General features: G+C 44.2%; 1 protein-coding gene across 3 annotated transcripts in view; it reads right to left on the bottom strand.

The window, feature by feature from the left end:
- LOC124777287 (maestro heat-like repeat-containing protein family member 1) overlaps positions 1-18,693 on the bottom strand; it is a 274,758-nt gene that overhangs the window by 42,688 nt on the left and 213,377 nt on the right. For all 3 annotated transcript variants that reach the window (XM_047252633.1, XM_047252635.1, XM_047252634.1), the window contains exon 28: positions 17,363-17,465. In XM_047252633.1, the coding sequence (XP_047108589.1) occupies positions 17,363-17,465 (103 nt within the window). The remainder of the gene's footprint in view (positions 1-17,362; positions 17,466-18,693) is intronic.

Genomic DNA, 18,693 nt, shown 5'->3' on the forward strand with positions numbered 1-18,693 from the left:
GATACAATCAGTTTGTAATGAACTTCCCAACAAAGTGAAAAAAACTCTGAAGATGTAGGGTTTACAAAACTAGAACAAAAACACACTGACAAAGACATAAAGAAGTTGAATGGCCACGCAAAACCCATGTAACTGACATCGAAAAGCTGATGGGCGAAAATAAAATAAAACTGTTACTGCGGTGGATGTGGACATCAAAGCTACTATACACCAAATTTGTTCCGAACTGGCCACTGGCAGAGTTAGTTCAAACAAAATCGTTGATGCCAGAAACACACAGGAGAACATATCAAATGAAAGAGAAAATACAATTTCACCCAGGCAGTTTCACAATGTCAATGAAAACGGTATAACGAACCAATGATGCCAGAGACTAACGAAATAAAGTTGCCCCTAATTGCTACACATGACATTACCGCACTAACTGGATAAAAGTTTATTAAAATATTGGTAATTTCAGGCATTTTCCACAATGTCAAAAAAGGTTCACCCTTAAATTTTTATAAGAGAATTCGGCAACATTCTACCGCATAGCTGGACCAAATCACAAAAAATACATTATGTGGTAGGATTCACCCAAGGAAATGCACTGTCCTGTGCTGCACATGTAGCACAAAGTTGTCAAACGTATGAAAAGTTTGAGCAAGCCATTTTAGAACAGTTTTGGAAGTGGCAGTTCACCAGCCTCTGCACAGAGGCTTAGTATGGGGCTTGTTCTGAATGCCCCAGTGGCCAACTGAATCCCTTCATGGCGCACCACGTCCAACATCTTTAAATAACAGAGTCTTGCAGACCCATACACCGTGCACCCATAATTGAGCCGAGATTGCATAAATGCCCTGTAAAAGTGGAGCAGACATGCCCTGTCTGCTCTCCATGTACTGTGGCTAAGATATTTTAAAATACTTAAAGCCTTAAATGACTGTCGTTTCAGGTCCGTAAGATGTGGTAACCACGTAAGCTTAGAGTCAAATGAGTGAGGCCCAGACATCTCAGTCATTAAATGTAAGAAGAGTGTTCCTCATCTTCAACTCAGGAAAGTTTAAAATGGAACAAGAATGATTAAAAAGAACACACACACACACACACACACACACACACACACACACACACACACACACGAGTTCTCGGTGGAAAACTTAAAACCACTCTTCTGCACTCATCCATCCAAACATCAAAGAGTTAGTTGCAAATGACATGTTGTCACTGTGAGGCTTGAAAAAGAGCAAAACACAGAGAAGTCAGCCACAAACAATGAACACTGGACAGGTTTTATCACTATGGAAGTAATGCTATTAATAGCTATGGCGAAGACAGTCACACCTAAAACACTGCCTTGAGGGACACCGTTCTCCTGCTCAAAATGATCAGACAGGATGTCACCGACTCGATACCTGAAATATCATGGCAAGAGGAAGAACTGAATAAAAATGGGAAGACAACCACAAAAACCCAATTTGTGAAGCTGCTCCAGGATAAGATGCCTCCAAGTAGAATGGTAGGCCTTCTCGATGTCAAAAAGTATAACTAGAAGGTAATGCCAGTGTAGGAAAGCCTGTTGTATAGTGACCTCCAGGAGGGCCAGGTTATCAAAGGTGGAGCGATACCTCCCGAATCCACACTGAAAGCAACTTGATTCCAAGATCCAGACAAGGTGGCGGTTGACCGTCTGCTCCAAGGTCTTCCCCAAGCAGTTAGTGGGGGCAACACTACGCTAACTACTTGGGTATGTATGGTCTTTCCCAGGTTTTAAAAGAAGAATTAAAATTGCCTCGCACCATGAGTCAGGAAAGTAACCTGACACCCAAACGGCATTAAAAACTGTGAGGAGGATATCTTTGTTTCATCTTCTGAGTTGACGCAGCATACTGTAATGGATCCTGTCGTGAACAAGGGATGTGTCATGAGCCACAGACAATACAGAATCCAGCTCCCACATGAAAAATGGGCAGCTGTAATCATCAGAGGTGGACCGGAAGTCCAAACTACAACTCTCAGCAACCGCTCTATGGTGCTGGAAACCTGGATCCTAACTGGCTGTTGCAGTAACTGTGGCAAAATACGCCACCGTAGTCTGGGCAATATCTTGCGGATTGGTGTGGAAAGTTCTGTTTCCCATTACAGGAGCCATGGGGCTCCTGTCGCCCTTCCCAGAAATTCTTGACCAGTAGGGAACCATTCCACAGCTGCTTAATAGACTTCAGACTTCCAGGAAGTCCTTCCAAGCCTTTATGGATATAGAAGAGGGACACTTTTTCACACATCCCCTCCTTCCTCTTAATGACCAAAAACACATTTTGATTTCTGACTCCTTGTGCCCTGTACCATAATTCAACTGATGCAGATTACCAGGAGCGCTAGCCTCCCTCATTCGTTTGCAGGACTGGTTGTGAATACTCCCAGGCAGTACACCCTTCCCACTGGGAGGAGGAGATGATAATTTCGAGAGTTCCATCTCAGTCTCACACAACAGAACTTTTGGTGGAATAATAAATGGTGTTCAGGAACTGTTGCCAAGACCTCTTCTTGCTCTCTTGAATAATTCAGCGACTCTTTGCCCTTACCACTCGAAAGGCTGCAAGATTCTCTGCAGTTGGCCGACACTTGAACCTACACAGAGCTGCATGCCTGGTCCTGATTGCAAAGCGGCATTCGGCACTCCGCCAAGAGACACGTTGCCTATTCTGTTGTCTCATGGGCTGTGGAATGGATGCTGCAGCAGCAGGGTGGATCATTTTGGTAATATGATCCACCCATGCCTCAACCATCACACAATGTTCAAACAGGGCCAACTGGCTATAAAGTGCACAGTTGGCTCTACCGAGCATACATTGTGGTGGTTTCTTTTCGGGTTCCACCCTATCTGGCAGGTGAATCCAGATCAGAAAGTGATCACTTTCATGCAAGTCATCAACCACTTATCACTGAGCAGTGTGAGAAAGAGTTGGAGGGCAAAGCAAGAGATAAATGGCAGAGAATGACCTAGCTGCTGTGCAGAAGTGAATGCTCTGTCCTGCATTTAGCAAGTATGCACATAATGACATACGAAGCCTCTCAATTGCTCTACCCCTGGGGCAGGTAGTTGAAGAGCCCCAAAGCACATTGTGTGCATTAAAATCATCACAGAAGATGAAGAATTGGGGGAGCCATGTAATTAGGTCTGTTACAGCCTCTTCATCAAGTGCATCCTGTGGGGATAAGTAAAGGGAACATATTGTCAATGGATGACACACATGCACTGATACAGCAACTGCTTGTAAAGTCATCATAAGTAAGCGAGGCGAGGAGTGGTAGTCGGTACTGATGAAAACTCCTACGCTCCCTCTAGCTGTCTCTCCACTCAGGTTGTCCTTTTTGTGGAGTACATAGCCTCGTAGTTCAGGGCTGTACAATTGATGGAAAAGAGTTTCCTGGAGACACAGACACAGTGGTCTACCCTGAGATAAGAGACGGAGATCTCCCACATGCGTCCTGAATCCCTGCAAGTTCCACTGTAGGACGGGAGCCATTTCATCGATGTGGTTTTAATTTACCCCTATCTTTGCACCGTGGAGGCAAAGCACTCAGAGAGCAAGGGGGAGTGGAAGAGCTGCCTGGATTCAAGGGATCTAACTCCATGATATCCTCCTCAGTCAGTCAGACATGAAACAATGAAGTCTGACAGCGCTCAGGACAGCTTTTGACCTGAATATCATGAACCTTTTCCTGAACCCTAGCCCCTTCAAGAAGGAGGGGGAAAAGCGGGCGTTGAGAGGCACTCTGCATGTCGTGTGTGTTCTTGACACTCACTACGGAACTGTTGCTGGTCTTTTCTGTGGCGGCTGCTTGTATTGCTTTACCCTTAATTGTTTGGCTTGGCATGTACACTTGCAAGTACAGGTGCTGATGGTGGATGGTCGTGCGCAGGATGACGTCTGCATCACGGTGTCAACCTAAGGAACAGGTTTCTGTGCCATGGACACATAAGAAGTGGTAAAGATGGGAGGCTTCATTGCCTGATATTGTTGTTTGGCTTCAGCCTAGGGGATTTGCTTGATGAATTTTAGTTCCTGAATATTTTGTTCCTCTGCAAAGACAGGGCAGTCTCGGCTCCAGACTGGGTGGCTCCCAGAGCAGTTAATGCAGACTGGGAGACGGACAGTCAATCCCAGCTTCATGGGCTGCCTTTCCACATTTCCAACAGGTCGCTTAACCCCCACAATTCAGTGTTGTTGGAGGAAGCCATGGTCCAGTCTTCACGACGCTGCCCTCTTGTTCCTGATCAGACGGTGGCATTGACCATCCCACCAGGGGATAGGTTCTTTCTCGGGGAGCTTTGAGGTCTACTGTTGTAGATGCATGAACAGCACAGTGGATTATATGAGGGTTGGAACTTTAATAGTGGCAACTATTTATTTACAGCTCATACAAAATAGATACATGTTTCAAAGTTTAACTAACCTTCAAAGTAGTCATTAGCATTGTGTATAACCCATTGCCAGTGATGTGGAAGTCTTAGGATACTCTTAGCAGTGCCGGTTGTATTGACAGTTTGAGCAGCACGGTCTATTGCCCGATAAATTTGTAGTAGTTCTGAAGAGAATGCTGTGAAGTGTTTCCTTCAATTTAGAAACTGAGTTGAACTCATGAGGGCTTACGTCAGGGGAGTGCAGTAGGTGGTATAGCACTTAGCAGCCCCATCAGTCAAACAAATCAGTATCAGCTTGCACTGTACGTGCTTGAGCATTGTCCTGCAAAATGATGGTCAGGTCCTGCAGAAAGTGTCATCACTTCAGTCTCCATGCTGTTAATTTTTGGAACACAACCTACGACCAGCTGGCAATCACACACTCAAGAACTCAACATCTGGGGCTTCTATTGTTGGAAACCCAAAGCATATGTTGTAGATTAAGACCCACTATTAATATGAGTAGCTAGGGACATTATCTGAATCATGATGGTCATGAATTGCTGTGAATATGGTAATATTCAGCAACACGTGGATGACACTCAGTACTAGTTGCAAGCTGGTGAGGAGTTGGACAGCTAAGGTGAGGAATGTGTTACTAATAAATAATGCCACTCCACTCTTAGTCCCATAGCTGATAAAGGCACCTTTTCCGTATTTCAAGTATAATGCACTGTGCTTTGAGAGTAGGTATGAATGAAATTTTGGGAAGGTTGAAAATGACTAAGCACTGAGGTCACCAGTCCATATTTTCCTTCAGTAATCAAAGCCTGAAGGTATCCAGGAGAAGAAAGAGGATGGACTATGATCTCTCAGGTACTTTGGCATAAATGACTAACAGTGTGCTTCCAGGTGTTCTGCCAAGTTATTTTTCCATCTTATGCATAATATTTCAATGGCCAACCCACCAGTCTTCTTCAGGTGACTGTGAGTTTTGCCATTATGCATATGAGTTTTGCCATTATGCATACTCACTGGTGCCACTCATCAAAATATTGTGCATAAAACAGATACAATAATTTGGCACATCCAGATACACACCATTAATAATAACAGTCTATCTTTGCAGAATCATTTGAGGCAAAGGTCCAGGTTAAAAGCAGAAGGTTGGTTGGTTGGTTTGGGGAAGGAGACCAGACAGCGTGGTCATCAGTCTCATCGGATTAGGGAAGGATGGGGAAGGAAGTCGGCCATGCCCTTTCAGAGGAACCATCCTGGCATTTGCCTGGAGTGATTTAGGGAAATCACGGAAAACCTAAATCAGGATGGCCGGACGCGGGGTTGAACCGTCGTCCTCCCGAATGCGAGTCCAGTGTCTAACCACTGCGCCACCTCGCTCGGTCTAAAAGCAGAAGGAAGGAAAGAAAATGAAAAAGGTAATGAACAGTAATGAGGTAGGAGAGGTGTGTAGTCTGAAGTAAACAGAGGACCCCCCCTACCATTCCCTGCCTCCCCTCCCCAACCTCCGCCCTGATGAAGTCTGTGGTCGGAGGTAAACTACTGCACCTGATTGGCATTCCGCCCAGTCAGAATGGGGTACAGCCTTAGTTTTCAACCCACAGAGGTTTAAAAAGTTAAAATAATATTTAAGGTAAAAAACAAAAGGTAAAAAGCAGCACAAAATTGAAAATACCACGAAGAGGGTCCATTTGTTGGTCAGGAGCAGCTACACAGCCAGTTCAAAATTTAGTTGAGGCATAAAAACCACAGATAAAGTAAAGGTTAAAAAAAAATAAGCTTATAAATGTAATAAATTGCTGGAGGCATGTGACGTCCACTGGCCAGAAGTAGCCGGAGGCCCACTGGGTCCAGTGTTGCAGTGGGAGGCCAAATTCCACAACCATCTGGCAGCTCTCCATCACTGTAGAATACTGGCTGAATGTTCAGGTCACAAAGCAATGAAAAAGGAAACAAGACCATGGTGGCAAGCTTTAAATGATTGTATATGAACTACTCTCTCAAATAACACACAAAAACCATATCCACCTCTTGGATACCATAACCCAACATTAGAGAACAAGAGATGTCAAGCTTAAGTTGGGAAACTACCAAGATATGGGACGCCAACAGAGGGTTGGATCTTCTCATCTGAGAATGTGAAAATGAGAAAGTTAACAAAGGGTAGTAGATTTCTGTCACAAATGGCAAAGGGAAGATCGCCATGTGGTTAAGGACTTCTTTATGGTACACAGTTTGTTTGTAGTGACCACAATGTACCATTCATCATGAATGATTACAATGTCTGTGTTTATACAGTGTATGTATCTCCACATTACATATCTTCCATGCGTGCATGAACACCTGACAGTGTTCTGATGATTATAGGCATGGTAAATATCATGAAATGCGTTCGCAATTTGCCAACCTGGACTAATGTCAGCTGTCTGCAACATATGAAAATTTGTGCTGGACCATGTCTCTAACTCAGGTCCTGATTTCCCATTTATTGCGAGTGGTCATCTTAAGCACTTTGGATATCCAAGCACACCTCTAGCACTGATCCAAACTCCATGACCTGTGGATGTCTGGATTTATGATAGAGGAGTGCTTGAATAGCTGAAGCGGTTAAGCCAACCACTCATGGTAAGTGCGAAATCTGGGTTTGAAGCTAAAGATGTAGTTACAGTGACCAGAATCTGACACAACCTGAAAAGACTCAAGAACCCACAGAAACGGTCCAAATGCGAGTTGTTGAGTATGAACAGGAGGACTGTAACAAGAGGAAAATGGGTAGTGGAGATGGCACAGTAGAATAACCTGTCAAAATGAGTAATCCAAGAGCTAAAACCAAAGCCATAGCGATTCCCGAGACCAAAACAATGATGCGTAGAGAGAAAGATCCAAGAGTGAAATGAAATCACAACTCAAGACAAGAGTCACTGCACTGCTAGCTTTGTAGTGTGCCCAGCAACATGGGTGTGACTGCTGTCAATGATACAGTTGTGAGGCTAGTGTTTGCAGATGTAGCAATGCTGCCTGGAGGCCATCACCAACTTCCATGCCCTTCACCAGGCTTTAAAAATCACCACACTGCGACATTAGATCCCTTCCCACTGAAATGGGCACATAGCGCCCAAACTGTCTGGACGATGAAACTTCCTGGCAGATCAAAACTGTGTGCTGAACCGAGACTCGAACTCAGGACCTTTGCCTTTAGCAGGCAAGTGCTCATTCTGTCTGGACGATGTTTGGAAGGTTTTTTTTTCTTTTTTTTTTTGCATGGTTAGTGTCCTGGGACTTAAGCCCACTGGCTGGTGGGAGGAATCAGACGTGTCAGCAATGTGGAGCTGGGGTGCAGAAGAGTGGGCAAGAACAGCCGAAGGTGAAGAGGCTGTGAAAGACACGGGCAGAGTGGGCTGGTGGTAGACACAAAGGGAACATCTGCACACCACGGCCTCTACATCCTTGTCTGGACGGTAGGCATGTGGCATCATGAGGTTTTTCATCCTTGATGTACACCAACGCCTGCAATGGAAGAGTTGTAGCCCTGAGGGCATCAGGATGATAAAACAGTAAACAGCCACACATGGAGCACATAATGCATGAGGTGCTGTAAGAGAAAGTCATGGCAGGTATCAGCAGTGCTTCTAACAGCTATAATGGGAAACCATATAAGGAGTGTCACTGCTCCAAGACTATATGGAAAAGTGAGAGTTCCTGTTGGTTAAAGGCTGGATTTGGTTGTGTGTGTGTGTGTGTGTGTGTGTGTGTGTGTGTGTGTGTGTGTGTGTGAGTGAGAGAGAGAGAGAGAGAGAGAGAGAGAGAGAGAGAGATGGATTGGAGATCTGGATCTGTGCATTGTGCTTGGGCTTGTATTTAATGGCATAATGCAGAAGCAGAGGAAGAGCATTCCATTCTGGTGCTGTTGGGCAGTCCACTCTGGAGGCTGGGAGCACAAAAAAAATGTTCAAATATGTGTGAATTCCTAAGGGACCAAACTTCTGAGGTCATCAGTCCCTAGGCTTACACACTACTTAAACTTATGCTAAGACCAACACACACCCACACCTGAGGGAGTACTCAGACCTCCAGTGGGAGGGGCCGCACAATCCGTGACATGGTGCCTCAAACAGCGCGGCCACTCCGTGCAGCCTGGGGGCACAGTTGGAAGAGCAATACCAGCAGGTTGTGGTCTGTAGTGAGTGTACACTTGATCCCAAAAGGGTAAACATGGAACTTCTTAATTGTGAAGATAATTGCCAAAGCTTCTTTCTCTATCTGTGATTAGTTCTTTTAGGCAGGTTTCAACTTCTCTGACACGTAGGCAATCAGCTGCTCGGTACTGTCATCATTCCTGTGCACTAGCACTGGACCAGTGTCATACGGAAAGGCATGCACAGCCAAAACCAGTGGACATAATGAAGAAATCAAAGTTGGTGAACTGCAGGACAGATCCTGGTATCTCCATCTCTAGGGTTTCCGTCTCAGTAGCTTCCTTTGCTAACCAGTCTTCAAAATCATTTCTCAGAATCCCTATATGACTTGGTGTCAAGAGGAATAAAACTGAGCTTCCAGTACCATGGATGGGAGAAAGAAGATCGTATTGGGTCTAAACCAATGGGTTTCAAGAACAGCATTGGCTTATGGCCTGCAGGCTGCTTAAAGTGTCACTACAGACAAGGAAATTTTCACGAGGGCAAGTCCAGGTGTAATGAAGGGCTAGGATAATGAGCTCTAATTCTGCTGTAAAACACTGCACTCAAGTGATAGTGAGTGTCGTTTATGGCACCCCAGAATGTGAGAAGGCATAGCTGATGTCAACAACTTTTGTGCAATCACTATGGATGATTGTTGGACACTGAAATTTGCCAAGAACTGAGAGAAACGTGCTAAAATGCAGAGCCATCTATGATCCCCTTTAGTCCAATGCAAAAATCCAGCTGGATCATCGGATCAGTTAATCACCACAGTGGGGTTTGAGAAGGTAACCTGAAGAGGGAGTTCAATGGAGGAAGGCAGAGCTCAGAGCGAAGAGACTTCAGATAAACTGCTGCTGTAACACCAAACACAGGTCGCTCTTATGCGAGGCTTCTCTCTCTCTCTCTCTCTCTCTCTCTCTCTCTCTCTCTCTCTCTCTCTCAGGGAAAAGGATATGGTGATTTAGGTGTTCTGGGTAGCTGTGGATATGTACTGCACAATTTAGCAGTAATTTTTTTTCTTTTTTTTCCTCTTTTTTGTGCAAAAACAATTGAGGTCACAAGTGCCCATGTCATAAATTTAGAACACTAATAAGAAAAACAAGTTAAAAGCAAATACACGTTAAGCCCAATCAGTGTAAGAAAGAGAGCTAAAAACAAGGACTTCCTCTTGGAAACAGGTCCACTAAATATACTGTAGACACAGTGGAAGTCCTGATCAAAAGATTAAATGTCCTTCGCCAAATTGCTATGATGGATGAAATGTAAAATGCAATTTACAGGCCACATGTCATTCACTCAAACGGCCGATAACTCAGACAGCCCACACACACTCGAACTTGAGCAGTAAAAAAAAAGAGCATTCAGTCAGGAAATGGCAATGACAATGAGCACAAAGTGGTGAGAGATCACCACTTAACAAATGGTAATGTCTAAAAAGACAGTGCCCAATACGTAACCTAACTACAATGGTCTCCTCATAGCAAGAGGGCCGAGAGGAGATTGGCCAAGCTGCTTGGAGAGGTTTAATTCCTCAGAGCTTTTTCCCGTGAAGAAAAGACAAGTGGTGTTGCTAAAGTGACGCCACATGCTGACAGGTGGCAACATGGAGCTCATCTGAAGGAGTGGAAGAGCTAGCAGGCCAAGGTAGGGCGATGGCAGCCTCATTTCCCATCACACCGACTAACCAGAACCCACATGAACATCACAGTGGCTCCCTGAACAGCGATGAAGTGGATGCTTTTTTGCACATGGTGCACTATGGGATGGGCTGTGTGCAGCACACACAGGCTCTGGAGGGCATTGAGACAAACAGAGTGTATGACACAATTCAAAAGCTTTGTTGCCAGATTTGCTGCATGGTCTGATAGAAGGCAAAGAGCTCTGCTATAAATACTGAGCAGTGTTCCGGAAGCTGATACCCAAAATGGTCAGTGCCAAAGATGATGGCACACTCAACACCATGGTCAGTCTTAGAACCATAAATGTACACAAAGGTATTATTGCTAAGTTGCATGCAAAGGTTGAGAAACTCACAGCGATAGATTGAATCCAGACAGCTTTCCTTGGGAAGCGATTGAAATCCGACATAAACACAGGCCGCCCCATGAAGTCAAGGTGGTGAAGGCTTCATACCCATCGGGAACAAGGCAAGTAGTGTGACATTAAGCTGCCAGAGCAATGGCCAAAAGCGAACTCCGGGAGGTAATAGAGAAGAAGGGCATGCCCACACTGACAGTCAAGGGAGTTGTAGAGAAAGGGGTCATAGGATGGATGGCCATGCATGGCAGACACACAACATGTAATCTGCTGAGGAGACCATCACACCGGTATGACAGTGGTAGTTCGGCAGCTTCTGCACAGAGACTCTCAACCAGGCTAGTGTAAAAGGCGCCAGTGGCCAAATGTATTCCACAACGATGGATTGTGTTAAGACTGTGTGAGATGGACGGCTGGGCATATTAATAAACGAAACACCCATAGTCTAGTTTCAAACGGGCAAGGGATCAGTACAAATGGAGGAGGGTGGTCTGATCCAATCCACAGGATGTACTGCTTAGGACACGTAGGACACTGAGGGATCTGGTACAACATGTGGCCACATCGTAACACTTGAGAGGACCAAGAAAGTTTTCTATGAAGCAGGAGTCCCAGAAATTTTGTAGTTTTAGCAAATGGAAGAACAATAACATAAACATTTAAAGATGGTGGAAGAAACACTTTGCACCACCAGAAAGTTATAGAGACAGTTTTGTCAGTTGAAAAATGAGAGCCACTGTCAATGCTCCAAGAGTAAATATGATCAAGACATTGCTGAAGACGCCACACAAGGAGACAATTCCATGGAGAACTGCAACAGATTGCAAAGTCATTGACAAAAAAGAAGCCAAGTTGTCTGGTGGGAGACAGGTCATAATAGGATTAACTGTTATAGCAAAGAGGATGACACTCAGAGCAGAGCCTTGACGCAACCCGTTCTCCTGGATAAAGCTATCTGACAAGACTGAACTGACAAGTACCTTGTAAACTCTGTCTTTTAAAAATTCCTGAAGGAAATGAGGCAGGCAGTCTCTGAAGCCTCACATGCATAGGGCACAGAGGATAGCAGTCCTCCAGCACATGTTGTAAGCTTTCTCCAAATCAAAAAACACAGCCAGAGTCTAGTATTTCCACAGAAAACTGTTCATGACATGGGTTGACAAAGAGATGAGATGGTTAACTGCAGAAAGGCACACTCAAATGCCACATTGTGCAGTGGTTAGTAGATAGATTCAAGCCACCAATACCAGCTGACCATAAGTTGTACGTGCTGTCACCCTGCACACACAGTTTGTGAGAGAAACCGGGCAGCAGCAAGAAGGAAGACCTTTGTCCTCATCAGGCTTAGGCACGGGTACGACACTGGCTTCACGCCAGCATCTGGGAAATGAGCCATCTGTCCAAATGTGAAGGAGAAAGTATGTGTACACAAGAGAAAGGTGCTGCACCACCTGAATGTGAACACCATCCAGCCCCGACATGGAAGATCGGGATGAAGTGAGAGCATGGTATAGCTCCCACATAGTAACAGTGCCACTGTAGCATTCACGATTCTGAGAGGATAAGGCTATCACCTGAGCCTCCTTCACTTGTTTCTGAGGGAGGAAGATGGGGCGACAGTGGGTGGAGCTTGAAATCTCCACAAAATAGCAGCCTAAGATGTTGGAGATAGCAATAGGGTCCACAATGAGATCATCTGCTATGGTCGGGCCAAAAATCAGAGAAAGGACCTAGTTCCCAGGGAGCCAATGGAGGTTGCCCCCACACGACAGAAGAGGAAGCGAAAATGTTAAAAAAATAGTAAATGAAATCCAGCTACCTTTTTCGTTATCCTAAAGAATGCAATGACATTGCGCATGCAACTGTTTATAATGAATATAGTTCGCCATCATAGGATAATAGTTAAAAATGCGGAGAGCACGTCTCTGGGTGTGAACTGTGTCTTAACATGCCTCAGTCCACCAGGGGACCAGGACATGGCATGGTAAAAGATGAAGTGCGAGGTATGGAACATATTGCAGTGGTAAGGATAATGTTAGTAAGGTACTTAACCTGATCATCACAAGTTGGAAAATGTTGTTTGTTGAATCTCGCCAGGGAAAAGTAATGCCTCCAGTGAGCCTCAGAAAGTTGCCACATGGGTTTACATGTAGATGGAGTAGGAGTCAGCAAATGGACAGCGCATTGGAAATGCATGCTCGGGTATGTGTCAGAGAGAATGGACCACTCGAGGCGACGAGCAAGCTGGGCAGTGCAGAACAAGAGGTCCAGATGGGCATAGGTGTGCACGCAATCTGAAAAGAACACGGGTGCTCCAGTGTTGAGACAGATGAGATTGAATTACTGAGAATCTCACGAACGAGGGAACCTCTCACGCAGGTTCTTGAGGAGCCCAAAAGGGGACAGTGTGTTTTAAAGTTGCCGAGCAGCAAAAAGAAGCAAGGGAGCTGACCAATAAGCTGGAGTAAGTCTGCTCTGGTGGCTATGGACATCATCCTGAATGAGCAGCATGACTCCCCCATGAGATGGAATGCCATCCTCAAAGGGGAAGGTCAAAGTGATGACAGAGACGCAATTTTGTTTCTTGGTGGCAGAAAATAAGTGAACACTGGGATTCCAAGAGCAGCCATTATTTCTCCTTGTTAGATCTAATGCCACAATGTTCCATTAGAGAAGAGTCATAACAGGGAATGGGGAAGAGGGAACAAATAGAGGATAGTCACCTTGGCGACTGCCGAGTGCCAGGCTTCAAAGACTCGCTGCAGCTGCTACAGGGTGCAGATGCTGGAGGATCTCGTTCCATGAAATCTACAGAGGCATTGGCATTCTCCCTTGCTTGGACTGCAGATTCTAGGGCAGAAAAATTGTAAGCAGTGTGCATCGGTGAAATGGGGTCAGAAGGGTGAAGGTGTCACATCGCAATGAAGAGGATCTCCAAAGCAGGGAAGGAGAAGACTGATTGCCTTTATTCAATTTCTTAGAGCCTTTATGGTTGGCAGATGAAGACTCAAATGGTTGTTCGCTGGAGGGACGTAAAAAGTCTTCATGGGAGTATTCCTTTTGTCCCTTCCGGCCTGCCGGTTGTTTAGCCGATGATTTCGCTGCTGGAGGCAAAGATTTCGTGGCTTGTTGTGCAGCTGTAGGAGAAGATGGCGACACTACCTTGATACTGGGCAATTTTACAACTGCAGTGCTGAACTGGAGGTCACAAGTCTGTGTGGCCATGTCGCTTGTGGAGCGAGTTGTAGCAAGAACAGAATAAGTGCTAGATGGTAAAAGGTGGGCAATCACCCTCGTGAGCATCTCTACCACAAGTAACACATTTGGCTGTGTATTGATAGGAAATGGGTATGTAGCTGTAATGCTGACACTGATAGCAATGCATTTAGTATGGAATGTACAGTCAGACTGTGATGACTTCATAACCTGCCTTGATCTTCGATGAAAGCACTGCTCAATTAAACATGAGAAAGAGGGTGCATGTGTAGGCATTAAGGTTGCATCCATCTCCCTCATTACCCAATGGACAACAGTGATTTTCCAATTAGAGAGGTAAGTTTGGATTTCTCCTTCAGTCAGACTGTCAAGCAGTCTAGAGTAAATAACACCATGTGAAGAATTTAGCTTTCAATGGGCCTCAACACCAAGAGAATGGCCATGGAGGAGCAAAAGCTGGTAGGCAGTTGTTGGGCTTGAAAAATCACACTTGGTCTCCAGAAGCAAAGTTCCATTATGTAAGCAAGAGCAGGATTTCACAGGGCCTACAATTGCATCAACACCTTCCTGAATAATTAACGGACTAACCGTAGCAAAGGACTCCTCCTTCGGTATATGACCATGAGGAAACGAGCTGCAGCTGTGACAACTTTTGAATCTTTAGCCTCATTCCGTTTATGTTTAGTAGACATAGATTGAGATGGTGATTGGATCACTGTGAAAAAATACCCCACGATTGTCAGCATCTCTGATGGTGTGCTCCTTGCAACTGTCCCCCTCCCCCTCCCCACCGAGGGGTTCACGCACCTTTGATGATTGTTCACAACTCAAGTCACACCTCCAAAACTCCTGAAAGTGGGAATAATTGGCAACTGGGAAGGTAACAGCTCAGGCAGTCACCCATCCCTGGACCTGGGCTGTGTCAGGTATGTGCAAACCCTACCTGTCAACATATAGCTGGGAATTTCACCTGTTACCTGTTACAGGTCAAACACCTGGGCTGGCCTTCAGGAGCACACAGGGAGGAAGAAGAAACAAAGTGAAACCTTAAATTCTGAAGCAGAGGAAGGAGAGGAGATGGAGAATGAAGAAAGACAGATGAGGGAATATTCCAATGCCAGGCTATCAAAACTACAACACGCATTCCTAAAAATACAGGAGGATAGACATGCAGCACGGAACGGAAAGAGGTGTTGCAAAAGCAGGGACCCCGTAGTAGCCAAGCACGAACTCGTCAAAAATTGGTGAGCCCTCTGGGGGGTTAGTAGTAATTGGTGATGTATGATCTGTGTGCAAAGATCGTGGCCTCTGCCAGGAGGCTGTCCACTAAGCTCAACCAAGAGGTGCCAGCAGCACAGCAGATCCCAATGTAGTGAACCAGTGCCAACAATGTGGAAGGAGCTACTGATCCATATGCCAGATACCTGTAATCCAGTCAAGATAGGCTAGTGCTTTGTAAAGATGCAAAAGAGGATGGAATGGTCCACACCCAAGGAGATGTATCTGAGGCAGCAGATGGAGAGAATAGACTTCTAACATGGAATATAATCATTTTTTCAAGTTTATCCCCCGCAGAAAATAGATACAGTGACTTTTTGCAAACAAGGAGTTTGAACTCCTCTATATGAGATGAGAGTCCACTCACATTCCACTGAATTACGGGAGTCATCTTTTAGTGAGTGTTTTCTCTCCTCCTCTCTCTCTGCCATGGTGATGCACTGCAGATGATAGGGGAAAATGCTGTCAGGTCAGGCCATTTTGTTCCTCCACAAGCTTATCTATTTCTATAACATTGCCTTCGCTTTCGGAAAGTGACAATAGCCACCGAACTGATGTTTTTAAAACAATGTTCTTTCAGTTTGGTCACCTCTTGGCTGTTACTACCACTTTATTTCAAGGGGGCATAGTCTGTATGGACAAAGATGATTTTTATTTAGCTTTTTGGGACATAATATTTTTGTTTGGAAGAGCCATTGACCTAGAGCACTATAAAATTTCGAGAGATTTTTTCGTTCTTCAAATACAGCTGTACAATTTGTGTACAATTGTATCTGGCTTTTCTATTCGAGTTGATGTGTAGCTCTTGGTTAAAGGGTTTTGCAAAGGCTGTTGCAAAGAATGTTGTGAATGCTGCAGATGGTATGGTCTTGAACGCTTTCTTTGCCTCAGTGTATGGGATTCTCCTCATCACATTCAGTTCCTGAATTTTTCCTCTCTTTGCTATAAAACAGCAATTCGGCTCAACTTGTTATGATCATCTGCACAGTTTATACACTTTGGGGGAGGTATACAAAATTTGCTTTGTATACCTTTGACTCATCTAACACACACAACTTCACCAGTACAACCAAACCTTTTTTTCCCAGACTTTTGGCATTTAGAATGTTTCAGAAGGTTTGGTATAAAAGAGCTAACTTTGAAGCAGATAAAACCATCCATAACAAATCCCTTGCTGACATTAAGTATGCCGTGTATTTCAGTTATTACAGGGTGTCAAGTATCTAAACCTTTAGGGTACAAAAATTTTGTGTGATGTTCTTATGTTGACCACTAGCATGAGGTTACAGAGTCATTTGACTCCTTCAAAGACCTTAAATTGCTTTCAAATGTTTGTTGAAGCTTCAATGTGAACGGTGAAATTTTCTCAAAGGACACCTGCTCTCTCTCTCGACTACAATAAAGTAACTTTGGCAAATTTGTATTCTTTGAATTTATTTTTTGTTGTTTACGTGTTACTACTCCCCGTCAGTCCATTCTTTGTGTCAGTATTTTGAGTCTGAGCAGTAGAACCCATTTTGTTCCCACAAAGCAGTAGGGAAATAAATGCTCATTCAAGCAGAGCCCTGCTTTCTTGGGTAAGCCTCATACAACTGGGGTGTGGCAGTTGCCCCACAGGTTGCCCACTGTTTTGCCTTAATAGCCATCCACACCATTGGCATATAGCACACTTTGAGGTCATCTTTTTTGTATAGATATTTGTCTACCATTCTTGCAATCCAAGCAGCTATGCCAGGAGCCCACACACCCCGAGACATATAATGTTCCACTGTCATGCCACACAATGGTTGTTGAAATATGCCCAGAGTTTATGGTAACAGAGCACTGGCAATGTTGGCAATCCCAGAGCATAGGAACCCCAAGACTGTCAGACTCACATGCAACCATTACTGGCTGTGCACATTTCAGATAGAAATTTGTTTCTATTTATTTCTTATGATGCAATTAATTTTTCTAAGGAATATTTATGTTTACATAAAAACTTGATGTTCAAAATTTTGTAGCACAATGAGCTCTAAAAATTTTCACTCTGCTAATAAACTTTTTCTGTAACAATGACCTAGTCTGGTTTACAGTATAAAGTTTCTTGATTATAGAAATGTATTTGATTTTACCTAACATACTGCTAATGATGGAAAGAGCACCCTGCATTTGTACTAATAATCTATAAAAAATGTTTCTTAATGCAGGACAGTAAAAACACATTTATAGCTTTATTAAGAAATAATGGTGGATATGTAATTACCTATTAACATTGCTGCATTTCCTCTAATTCTTGGCCAAGAGCTCTTCAGGTAAGAAAGAGTGTTCATTATTAGTAATGGCATCAAATCCTTCAAGTCATCAACCTGTAAAGTAAATTAAGTAAGTGACTGAAATAAATGTCGTGTGATTCACTTATAGAATATTGCAATTTAAAACTACGTCTCACAACTGCCTGCATCATATCCCCAAAACTGTAACCTTTGCCATCTAACATCTTGGAAGAGCACTCCATACACCATCTTCAAAAATTATTACATTTACTGACATCCTATCCCTGCCTCTGTTCACCACTACACTTTGACATCAATCCTATCCCCAGCACATGTCCTCATCAATCCCTCATAGAATCCAGACCACGTCTTACTGGACTTTTCCATCTGCCACATACCTCAAAATTCCTCCAAATATCCCACAGAACCCAAACAAACTCAGAACACTGTTATCAACATATCCACCAAATCATCAACGCTACAGAAATTTTAGTCCTATCAAAAGGCCTCATATTGTGCCACATATCCGAGCTCAATCTCGCCAAGCTCATCAAAGACCTACTCTTGTTCTCCCAAAGCCTACAGTGGAAACGCTGTTAGCTACCAATCCACCAACCAGTCAACCTAACCCCAACATCGAACCTTGTCTCTTCGAATTCACACCACCAAACATGACCCTTTCCTTCTCCCACCAAACCATTCCCTAGTTCCCTTCCAGGAGTCCCTTATTTTCAGACTGTCCTCACTCTCCTTACCAAGGTACTTTCACAGGAATACAAACTTCTCGACAGAGGAAAGAAAAGCAATATGTAATCACAAACAGACCCTGCGTTAATCATCTTCTGTACATAGAAAGGCTCCACCACTCTTGTGATGAACAGCAGTGATGAACTGACAGAAATAACCTGCCAACAACCTGAAAACTCCACCTACAAGTTTTGCCACAGTGATTCCATGCCAGTAGTTCAGCATAACGTCCAACCCCCACTCAAATCTGTAGATCCACCCCAAAATTTCTCATCTCATGTGGACCAAGTTCTCTCCTCACCCCAATGACTCCCCCCTCCCCCCCCCCCCCCCCCACACACACACACAATTTTTACTGCTTCTTGAAGTTCATAAACAAACAATTCTGGACTTCTCATTCTAGCTGGCTACTGTGTTCCCACAGAACAAAAATCTGCTCTTTTTCACCAACATCTCCAACCAATTGCCTACAGTCTAGACTCGCACATTAAACATATGGATCACATCTTTCAGTGACTCCAAATCACTTCCATGTAATTACCAACTGGATTTTTAACTGTTGACATCTCCCTGT

This window comes from Schistocerca piceifrons, chromosome 2, assembly GCF_021461385.2.
Source record: "Schistocerca piceifrons isolate TAMUIC-IGC-003096 chromosome 2, iqSchPice1.1, whole genome shotgun sequence".
Classification (NCBI taxonomy): Eukaryota; Metazoa; Arthropoda; class Insecta; order Orthoptera; family Acrididae; genus Schistocerca; species Schistocerca piceifrons.